The 10,950-nt window shown below is 60.2% G+C and overlaps 1 protein-coding gene across 1 annotated transcript; it reads left to right on the top strand.

The window, feature by feature from the left end:
- Positions 1-1,542: 1,542 nt before the first annotated feature.
- Positions 1,543-6,158, top strand: ZNF446 (zinc finger protein 446). The gene is made up of 7 exons (XM_059999001.1): positions 1,543-1,581; positions 2,796-3,176; positions 3,250-3,451; positions 3,796-3,890; positions 5,012-5,096; positions 5,259-5,351; positions 5,481-6,158. The coding sequence occupies exons 1-7, from the start codon at positions 1,543-1,545 to the stop codon at positions 5,861-5,863; spliced, it is 1,278 nt and encodes a 425-aa protein (XP_059854984.1). The 3' UTR covers positions 5,864-6,158.
- The last annotated feature ends 4,792 nt before the right edge of the window (positions 6,159-10,950 follow it).

Genomic DNA, 10,950 nt, shown 5'->3' with positions numbered 1-10,950 from the left:
CAGAAGCTGGGCCTGGTGCTCTATCCTGTCTCCCCACCAGTCTCCTCCCTGCTTCACTGAGCCTTTCCTGCCTGTGTGCTTGGCCCCTACTATCCCTCCTTTCCTCCACCCTCCTCGAGTCCACCCTCCCAGCACCAGGGGTGGTCAGAGGCTCCAGCCCTGTTCCTGTGGGAACAGCAACCATGAGCACCCACCTTCCCCCATGTCTTGGCCCCTAAGTTGTCCTCCCCCAAACCTTTTTGATCATGTTGGGCCACATCCTGCCAGCCTGACCCTTCCACTCAACCGTGAACGGGTCATGACTATAAAAGGTATCCGTGGGCTTTCTGGGTCAAGACGATGGACTGAACACATGCATCTCACTTGGTCCAGAAGCCCACTGAAACCACAGAGAGCCCTTAAAGCAAACCCTTGAGAATTCCCTGGCGGTCCAGTGGTTAGGACTCTGCGCTTTCACTGCAGGGGGCTCGGGTTCGATCCCTGGTTGGGGAGCTAGGATTCCGCAAGCGGCACGGCCAATAAATTAACTATAACACAAACCTACAAATATGAGGATGGTAAAAGAGGAGGCAGCGGCATTCTGAAGCTAGAAGTAGTTGGGGGTGGGAGAGCTGTCACTGATTTGGGGAAAGCCAAATGCTGAGTTGGCACTGGCGGAAGTGGAAGGAGATTCCATCAGGCTTACGCTGCAGAATTCCAGAAGGCTTGAAAACCAGCAGCCCCCTGGAAGGGGAGACCCAAAACAAAGATGACTGAGTGGGAGCTCCTGGAGAAGCTGTTAGAGCTCCAGCTCTTCCCAAAGGGTAGATGGTGGAAGAGTCCTTTCTGGGGAATCCGAACAGTCCCAGAGAAAAAATCAAATCCCTGGTAGCCAGGGATTCCTAAGTATTAGAAGAAACTCAAACAGGCAGGCAGATGCACCTTAGGATCGAAATAATAAGTCATTGTTCAGCCATTTGATGTGTGGAAGCAAAACACCCTGACCCACGGTCAGATTTTAAAAACAATAACATCGTCTACTGATATATACTAGTTCTGGTCCCCAAAGTAAATAAAAGGCTGAACACGTCCCATAATTCTGGACAAAAACCTCCAGCCCTCACTTTGCAGTACTGATCTAGCTGAAGGCATGTCTGAGACTCTGAGGGTATAAATCATGGAACAGTTTTTTCATCAGGAGATGGGTGCCTGCAGTCCCCGCCTCGCCCCTGCAGGGCGCTCAGCAGTGGTCGAATGAAGGACCCCAGCACCATCCTCGCTGGAGAAATTCCCGGGGATGGCGGAGAAAGCCCGTGGGTTAGGCCAGCCTTCCCGGTAGGTCCCTTCTTCCTCCTAGGACCTCGGGCCGTTGTCTTGGAAACCGCTGGAGCAGGTTGGTTATGCTCCAGGGGTTACCAAGGCGTCCGCCGGGCGACCAGAAAGAAGCCTCAGGTAGGGCTCTGGGGGAGGAGCCTAGGCGTAGCGCCAACCCTGATTGACCGAAAGGTCACGCTCCTCCCCATCCGTCACCTCCTGCCAATAGGCGCCGGGCCTGTTGTGCACATGCGCAGGATTCGAAGGTACCATACGTCTCCGCCGTTGGTGAGTCCTAGGGTACGATACAAAGGAAGAGCGGCTACCGGGGAGGGGAGGGAGTCCCCCAAACCCTGCGACTCTGCAGATTCCTCTCGGAGGCATGGGGCGCCTCTCAGTCGTGAGAGGCCTCCGAAAATGATCATCTACTGGCGGAGGCCGCGCCCGTCCCTGTTTTGCTGAGGCTCATGGGAAATGTAGTCCGAAGGGAGGGGGTGGTGCTGCCTTCGGAGCAGACGTGTGATTGGCCAGGGCGGCGTCGCCAGGGCAACGCGCGAGGGGCTGACCGCTGGGTCCGGGGAGAGGCGCGCGGGACCGCGTGGGCCCACTTACCCGAAGTGGCCTCGGGTGGCCGAGGTGAGCACCGGCCGGCTGGGTGGACGTGGCCTTTCCACTACCTCCCGACGTGCCCCACCTCCGAGCCTTCTCCCGGGCCCCTCCTCCCTTCCGCAGCCCCGTTCCTCTCCTTCGGGAAGACCTGCCCCCCTTTCCTCTGTGGAAGGCGGACTCCAGGAGTCAGACCTAGTCCAGCCTATCGGACAGGACCCCCCACCCCCAAAGTGGGCGTGTTTCACTCCAGACCCTCTGCAGGGCCGGGACACAGTTGCCCGTCCACCGCTCCACACAACTCGTGATTCCGTTTTGCTTTGCTTCTGCATTTCACACGCACGGTCCATACCGTGTGAGTCATGCACAGCTCTCCGCGGTCAGCGAGCACGGTGTCTCGGGGTCCACATCAGCCCTTGCCTCGAGCCATGGCGCAAGCCACCCCCTCAGGGTGCCCCACTTGGGTCAGCGTGTCCCAGAGATGGTGGGGACAGGCAGCCTGGCCCCAGTTCTCACCCTGGATCACGGCCCCACCGCCTCCCTGGCTACCCCCTTTCTCCGCCGCGGGGGCACCTGCCGGGGCTCCTCAGCCTGACCCTGGAAGCCTGTGCTAACTCCTCTTGCCTGCGCTCCAGCATCATCTCCCGACAGACAGTTCCCTGCAGTTTCCTGGAAGCTCCACTGGCAACTTGGCTCCAAGTGTCAGTTCCTTCTGCTCTCAGTTCCAGCTCCTGTGACCCCTCCCTCCATGAAGCTTTCCCCAATTCAGCCGCAAGCATCCCCACACCACGGTCCTCTCTGTCACAGCCTCAGCCCCCTGGGCTGGGCCTCTCTGCACAGTGCCTTACCCTGGCTGTGGCCTTGTGGCTAGCACCCTGACCCCTCCTTTCCTGCAGGTCCCCTTTGGTGGCTCCAAGAAGACTCCCGGCACAACAATGCCATCCCCACTGGGCCCCCCGAGTCTGCCCTCTGTGGACCCCGAGGCCACCCTGGAGGATCCTGAGGCAGCACGCCAGCGCTTCCGGGGCTTCTGCTACCAGGAGGTGGCTGGTCCCCGCGAGGCCTTGGCCCAGCTCCGGGACCTCTGCCGCCAGTGGCTGCGGCCCGAGGTGCACTCCAAGGAGCAGATGCTGGAGCTGCTGGTGCTGGAGCAGTTCCTGGGCGCGCTGCCCTCTGAGATCCAGGCCTGGGTGCGGGGACAGCAACCAGGCAGCCCTGAGGAGGCCACTGTCCTGGTCGAGGGCCTGCAGCATGACCCTGGGCAGCTTCTGGGCTGGGTGAGTGTGGTGGTGTTGGCTTCTTGGAGGGACAGAGAGACTAGCGCCCCGATGACTTGCCTCTCCCCCTCAGATTACAGCACATGTCCTGAAGCAAGCGGTGCTCCCAGCCACACAGAACACAGAGGAGTCTGTGGGGAGCTCCCACCCTTCAGGGACAGTGGAGCCCCGAAAGGCAGCCTCTTGGGAGGGGTCCAAGGATGCCCAGTTGGAGGAGAATGCCCAGCTCAGCTGCAGCGTGAAGGAGGAGCCTGATGGCTACGGGCAGGAGACAGGTGAGAGCGGGGGTGCGCGAGGGCTGGGGCCTCCTTGAGAGAGTGCGAACGTCCCCAGCTAGGGCAGGGAACCCAGGTGAGGTTGTGCTGGAGCTGGGGGCTCCTGGAGGGAGTGCGGGTGTCCACCCCTGGGAGCGGGACCCGCAGGGACTGCAGACTGCAGAGCGGGGTCCCCGGGAGGCTGGAGGGAAGGGCTGGCTGGCTGCCTGCTTGCTATGTGCCTGGTACACACAGAGGACTCCTCCCTGCTGCCGAGGAGGGCCCAGGCTGCGATGCCAGCGCCAGCTCCTCGCCTGCTCTGGCTCACGTGGGAGCCCCTGACCCCTGTCTGCCTTGCTTCCTAGCACCGTCCAGCCCCCCACATCCAGCCCGGTCCCATGAGGGGCCCGCTGAACAACAGGAACCGACCTCCGTGCCCTTTCAGCCACCCAGGATTCAGGTGAGCAGCCCCTGGTGACAGGTGCAGGCCCACAGTGGGAGGAGAGTGTCCTGCCAGTTGTCCAGGCTCCTTGGCCAGCACTTCTTGTGCTCTTTGCTCCCCCAAAGTGGAGTTGGTATCAGGGTACCCCCTGCAGGTCCTGGGGGGCAGGGGGACAGACCAGTGCTTGGAAAGGATTTTGGCCTCAGGTAACTGGGATTCTGGTTTAGAGTGATTGGAACTGGCAGGGGTTGGCTTCCCACTTACAGAGAAGCCAGTTAGGGTGTTGACAGCTCCCAGCAGTTCTGAGCTGGCACCTGGGGAGGGGACAGGATGACCAGGAAAGCCTGAGTGCCACCCAGCAGTCTGGCCTCCCCTGCACACCTGAGATCAGAGTGGAGACAATCTTCCCAGGAAATGCCCGCAGCTCCCCCTCTGCCCGGGCTTTTCTCCAAGGCCAACCAGCCCTCAGCTGCGACCAGCTGCGCATGGAAGCCCCTGCCACCTAGCGGGCTTGGTTCCTGAGTGTGGGCGGCAGGGGTCTTGTCCTCTCCCAGCGACACTTCCTAATCCACTCCACACTGAGAAGTCGCCCAGGACCCAGCCGCAGCCTGAAGGCCGTGGTTGCTTCCACCCCCGGCACCCAGGAGCCAGCCCAGCCATGTCCTGAGTGGGAGGCTGTGCCTGGCCTCCCTGCAGCCCGGTCCCCACAGCCAGGGATGCTGAGGCCCGTGACACTTCCCCAAGGAGGATCTCCATTACTCTTGAAACCAGAGGCCTGGGAGACGTGCTTGGGGTCCCTGCATTCCCCTGGCCTTTTGCTTTCGGTGCAGCACACACTGTTCAAGGCCCATCCTTGATGGGTCCTCAGCTTCCATCTGTGCGTCCAGAACATGGGGTGGGGCAGCTGAGGGGGACTGGTGCATCCCCCAGGTGAGCCAGAAGGCAGCTCCCTTCCCGGCCCTGCATCCCCAGCACTCACAGGTTCCCATCTCAGCTTCCTCTTTAGCCCCACCCCCAGGCAGGTGAGGGTGGTTTACCTGCCACTCCCCAGGTGATTAACAAGGCTGGGCCCATGGGATGGGCCGGGTGGGGTGCGGGGTAGACGGGCCTTCTGTGGGTGATGGGCCGCGTCACTGCAGGAGGAGTGGGGGCTCCTGGACCGGTCACAGAAGGAGGTGTACTGGGACGCGATGCTGCAGAAGTACGGCACGGTGGTCTCCCTGGGTGAGGACCCCTCTCCTCCGGGTCCTTGCGCGCACCTTGCCTCCCGGCGCTTCCCAATCCGCACCCTGGCCACCCGCCGGGGCCCCCACCCCTGTCCCTCATTTGTGCGAACACCTCACGCCCGCGTGCCAGGGCTGGCGCCTGATGGGCCCCCGACCCCAGCAGGGTTGCCGTGTCCCCTGCCGGAGGCGCGCACTGAGCCGGAGCCGGAGGCGCTGAGCACCGGATCCGAGGGAGCGAGAAGCCTCCTCCCGGGTGAGTGGCCTCCCGCTCCCCGGTGGCGACGGGGGCGGGGGGGCGGGGAGCCCAGGCCGCCCCGCGCCTGGGGGGCTGCGGGCGGAGTCACCAGGCGACCTGGCTCTGCCACCTCTGGCCCCCCACCAGGAGGAGAGAGCGAGAGCTCCCGAGAGGGCCGGCCCGGCTGCCCGGAGGCCCCGCCGCCCGCGCGGAGCAAGCCCTACACGTGCGCGCAGTGCGGCCGCACCTTCGACTGGAAGTCGGTGTTCGTCATCCACCGCCGCGCGCACGCGGGCGGCCCGGGCGCCGAGAAGCAGCCGGTGGGGCCGCCCCGGCGCGCGCTCCCGGGCCCACGCAGCTACGCCTGCGAGGAGTGCGGCCGCAGCTTCAGCTGGAAGTCGCAGCTGGTCATCCACCGCAAGGGCCACGCCGGCCAGCGGCGCCACTTCTGCGGCGACTGCGGCCACAGCTTCGACTGGAAGTCCCAGCTGGTCATCCACCGCAAGAGCCACCGGCCCGAGGCCCCGTGAGCGCAGGAGGGGCGCCTCGCCGGGGCCCCGGGCCCAGCCCGCCCCTGCTACTCCACTCCGCCGCAGCCTGGAGAGCTGGAGGCCGCCCAGGCCAGAAGTCAGAGTCCCAGGAGGGTCCCCCACCCCCGATCAGTCTCCCCCCCAAAGCCGCGGCTCCCTCCTCTCCTGTCTCGCCCACCCCGCCTTTCAGAGAGAGAGGCCTGGGCTCCAGTGCACCGACCCACCGGACCCACGGCGGCCAGGTGACTTCCAAACCCCTTCCTGTGACATGGTGCAGGCCGGTGCAGGAAGCCCAGGAGAGCACAGCCTACTTCTGTTTGCAGGCAGGTGGAAGGCTAAAGTCTGGCCACTGTGTGTTTTAGATTTTTAACAAACTCCAGTTTTCTCCTGGAGAAGCTTCTGCGTAAGAATCCTGATCTCTGGTCTCTGCTGGTCGGATCAGCAGCCCCTGCCCTTCCTGCCCGGCAGTTGGAGCTTCAGAGCTGCCTGCCCACGAGCAGGGTCGGTGTCCGGCTTACCTGTTCCTCGGCCACACACATCACTCCCTGGCCTTGTCCTTCCAGCTGTCGAGTCCCAGCCTGAACGGACATTAAGGGAACTTCTTTCCGAGTCTGGATGGACAGGCATGGCGTCTGAGAACAGATGTGACTTAGGCCACGCATGCTGGCAGGTGAGTGAGTCACAGAGCAGGAGGGCGGAGGGTCAGCCGCCTGCTGCCCACGGCAGTCCGTCTGTGGGCATTCAGGACTTTGGCCGGTGTACTGTACTACTTTCCTACTGTTGCTCGAACGAGCTCGGTGGCCTGAAACAACACAAAGCGTGCGCTCTTAGCACTCTGAATTGGGTCTCACGGGGCCCAATCAAGGCGCCAGCACGGCTGGCTCCTCCTGAAGGCTCTAAGGGGGGAATCCGCTTTAAGGCTTTTTCTAGCTTGTAGAGGCTGCCACGTTCCTCGGTGGTGGCGCCTTCCTCCATCTTAAAAGCCAGCAGTGGATGGTTAAGTCTCATGCTGCCCCCCCCTTGTAAGGACCCTCAGGGTTACATCTACGGCTCCCCTGGTAACCCGTGATGATCTCCCCGTCTCGGGGTCACATCTCATCCATGCCCCACCTACACACCTGATCTCATCTGCAAAATCCCTTCTGCATGTGAGACAGCATTCACAGGTTCCAGGGATTAGGACATGGGTGTCTTTGGGGACTGTTATTCCACACCCTTCTCTGTCACCTTTCTGCTCTGAAAACAAGGGACATTTTTGTGGGACGTGGTTTCAGGGAGACAGGTGCACCCACAGAAGGAGCCCTCTGCAGCCTCAGGCTCATGCAGGGGTGGCAGGTGGGCGTTGAGTGTGGCTGTGACCATGGTTACTAGCAGAGGTGGGGTGGACACCTGGGCTGCGTGGGGAGGACCTTGCTGCAGCCTGAAACTGGGAGGGAGAGGCCTCCATCTGGAGGACCCGTCTCCTCCATGCCCAGTCTTCTGAGGACCTTTGACCTGTCGACCACACTCAGGCCTGGGGAAGCAGAGCCAGGCTGGAGATGGAACCGGGCACTGGTGATCTTGTTACCGAGTCTCAGCTTGTACTGCTGGCCGCACCACAGGCCAATAAATTGAGAGCCGAGTTGTTGAGGCAAGGAATAGTGACTTTATTCAGAAAGCCAGCGGACTCGGGACTTCCCTGGCGGCGTAGTGGTAAGAATCCGCCTGCCAACCTAGGGGACACGGGTTCAATCCCTGGTCTGGGAAGATCCCACATGCCGCAGAGCAACTAAGCCCATGCACCACAACTACTGAGCCTGCGCTCTGGAGCCCGAGAGCCACAACTACTGAGCCCGCATACCTAGAGCCTGTGCTCCACAACGAGAAGCCACCGCAATGAGAAGCCCGCCGCAACTGGGGAGAAAGCCCGCGTGCGGCAACGAAGACCCAACGCAGCCAAAAATTCATTGAAAAAGAAAGTGCTGGGCTTCCCTGGTGACGCAGTGGTTGAGAGTCCGCCTGCCGATGCAGGGGACACGGGTTCGTGCCCCGGTCCAGGAAGATCCCACATGCCGCGGAGCGGCTGGGCCCGTGAGCCATGGCCGCTGAGCCTGCGCGTCCGGAGCCTGTGCTCCGCAACGGGAGAGGCCACAACACTGAGAGGCCCGCGTACCGCAAAAAAAAAAAAAAAAAAGAAAGTGCTTTTAAAAAAAATAGAAAGCCAGCAGACCAAGAAAGTGGTGCACTCGTGCCCCAAAGAACCATGTTGCGTGAGTTAAAATTCAGGTTTCTTTCATACTGAAAGGGGAGGGAGTAAAGTGAAACATTTCCTGGCTCAGATCAGCTCCGGGAGGGGATGTGTTCGTTTCTTCTCCCTGCAGTCATTCACAGGGGGGCCTGATCAGGAGGTTTCCTGGGAGCTGAACAAAGGTATTTTAGCTTAACGCCCATTATACCTGGGAGGCAGGGCTCCCAGGAATGGGCCGTTGTGTATATTGAAGCTTATAGGCAACATCTCTCCGGTTACTAACTTGTAACAGAATACAAAGGTGCTTCCCTGTTACAATCTGGTTGGCAAGCAGGAAGCTTCATCCATGCCGGGGACACGGCGGAAGAGGACAGAGCAGGGCCCGAGCACTCAGGCCAGGCCGAGGGCCCAACGTCAGGACCGCCAGGTGCTGAGGGAGAGCGGTGGGCTATCTTCTAATGCAATTTTCCATATTTAAAAGTAGTTTATGTTCACTTAGAGAAATCTGAAATATACAAGAGGGCAAAGGAGATCGCGAAAACGATTCCTAACGCTGCTGTCTTATTCTCAGTGTTCATCCGCGGGGGTTTGTGCCACACAGCTTGTGAAGCTACTGTACGTTGTGAATCGTGCTCTTACCACGCAGCTCCCTGTGTTATTAAAAATGCCGGGGTGGAAATCCCGTTTTCTGGCCGGCAGTGTTGTTCCCACCAAGCCCAGATAGTTCCTTGTTTCCCGCCCCCCTTAGCACCCAGTGCTGTGGTGGCCGCACCTGAGCAGACACCCCAGATGCAACCTAGCTGTTTCCTCAGAACAGACACACTCCCAAAGCGGGAGTTTCCGGGAGCATGGGATTTCTGTTCTTGTTTTTTCCTTTTTCTTTTTGTCTTAAAACATTATTTTATAGTTCTGGAGGTCAGGGGTCAGGCACAGTCTCACTAAGCTAAGCTCCAGGTGCGGCAGGGTTGAGTGCCTTCTGTGAACTCTGGGAGAACCCATCCCATGTGCTCGACTTTTCCACCCTAGAGATGGCCTGCGAGCCGGGCTCACGGCCCTTCCCCACCTTCTGAGCCAGCGGTGGCCAGTCGGCTCTCTCCCACAGGGCGTCACCCTGCCACTGTCCTCTGCCTCCCCTTCCACCTCTGAGGGTCCTTGTGGTGACATTGGGCCCACCCGGATCATCCAGAACGACTTTTTTTTTTTTTTTTGGCTGCATTGGGTCTTCGTTGCTGTGTGCGGGCTTCCTCTAGTTGCGGTGAGCGGGGCCTGCTCTTCGTTGCGGTGCGCGGGCTTCCCACTGCGGTGGCTTCTCTCGTTGCAGAGCACGGGCTGTAGGCACACGGGCTTCAGTAGTTGTGGCTTGCAGGCTCAGTAGTTGTGGTGCACGGGCTTATTTGCTCCACGGCATATGGGATCTTCCCAGACCAGGGATCGAACCCGTGTCCCCTGCATTGGCAGGCGGATTCTCAACCACTGCGCCACCAGGGAAGCCCTGGACCATGGGATTTTTAAATTCTCATGGATACATCAGTGTCTTCCGGAAACGTGGGGCCCGCCTGTCTGCCTTCCCTCCAGAAGGGCTCCCTGGCAGCTAGAACGCCCTGGTCTCCCGTTCTCTACCGTCTTCTCCATCCTGCAGGCAGAACCCAAGTGCACTGTTTCTCCATGGGTGCCAGGCGGGCTGCACCCTCCTCCCCACAGCTGTGGGTTTCCTCTCCCGTGAATGCACGGTGTGGGCCACACCGCTGGTCACATCTTCATGCATCTGATCTGACTTTTGAATTTTCATGTAGTCAGATCCATCACCGTCCTCATCTTCTGTCGCTTTTTTGTTGTTGTTGTTAAATATTTCTTTCTTTGGCTGTGCCGGGTTTTTTTTTTTTTTTTTTTTCATTTATTTATTTATTTGGTTGCCCCAGGTCTTAGTTGCGTCAGGTGGGCTCCTTAGTTGCGGCATGTGAACTCTTAGTTGCAGCATGCATGTGGGATCTAGTTCTCTGACCAGGGATCGAACCCGGGCCCCCTGCACTGGGAGTGCAGTCTTAACCACTGTGCCACCAGGGAAGTCCCTTCCCTCGCTTTTCTTAGACCGCTTGCCCCAGCCAGCTCAGCAGCATGGTCAGCCTGCAGGGCAGCTTCCAGAATCTACCTCTTTGCGTTAGAAACCGGGCCAGGCCACCCCTCCCGTGGCACCCCCTTACCCCTGCCATCCCCTGGGTTGTCTCTGGGCTGAGGCTGCAGGAGGTGTCTTCCTGCCCAGTTCCAGCTGCTCGCCCCCCGCCCCCAGTCTCCTGTGATCCTCACGACCACCCCAAGCGCCTCTCCTCCTCGCCTGGGTCTCCCTCCAGCCCCTTCTCCTTCCTCTGTCGCTGCTCCTGAGGTCAGCCTACTTGAGGTGACCCAGTGATTGGCAGAGCCAAAATCTGACGCGGGTCCGTCTGACTGTGGAAGCATCTGCGGATGTGGGGAAAGACTAAAAGCAAAGCCCGATTCTAGGTGCCTCCCTAACTCCTGAAACCAGGAGAGCCCCAAGGGCAGGTAGCAAGTCCCCCTCCCTCCCTCCGCTACTCCTGCAGTAACAGCCCCAAGTCACACAGCCCTCCCCATCAAATGGCTGATCCTGCCAAGCCTGCAGAATTATTCCAGAAAGCCAGTCACACATCCTGCAGCAGGGGCCAGGGGCCACCCAAGAGCACGTGACCCTGCGTGGTGTGAGGTGCTCTCCTGCGCAGGCTGTGAGCTCATCTACACGTGTTGTGTGTGCAGCCACTCCCCATAGCCCTAGGGCTGGTTGAACAGAAGATGATTAAAACAGTGGGCCCTCACGCACTTATGGTCAATAATCTATGACAAAGGAAGC

This window comes from Delphinus delphis, chromosome 20 (assembly GCF_949987515.2).
Source record: "Delphinus delphis chromosome 20, mDelDel1.2, whole genome shotgun sequence".
Lineage (NCBI taxonomy): Eukaryota > Metazoa > Chordata > Mammalia > Artiodactyla > Delphinidae > Delphinus > Delphinus delphis.
This window is presented reverse-complemented; position numbering and strand designations above follow the sequence as displayed.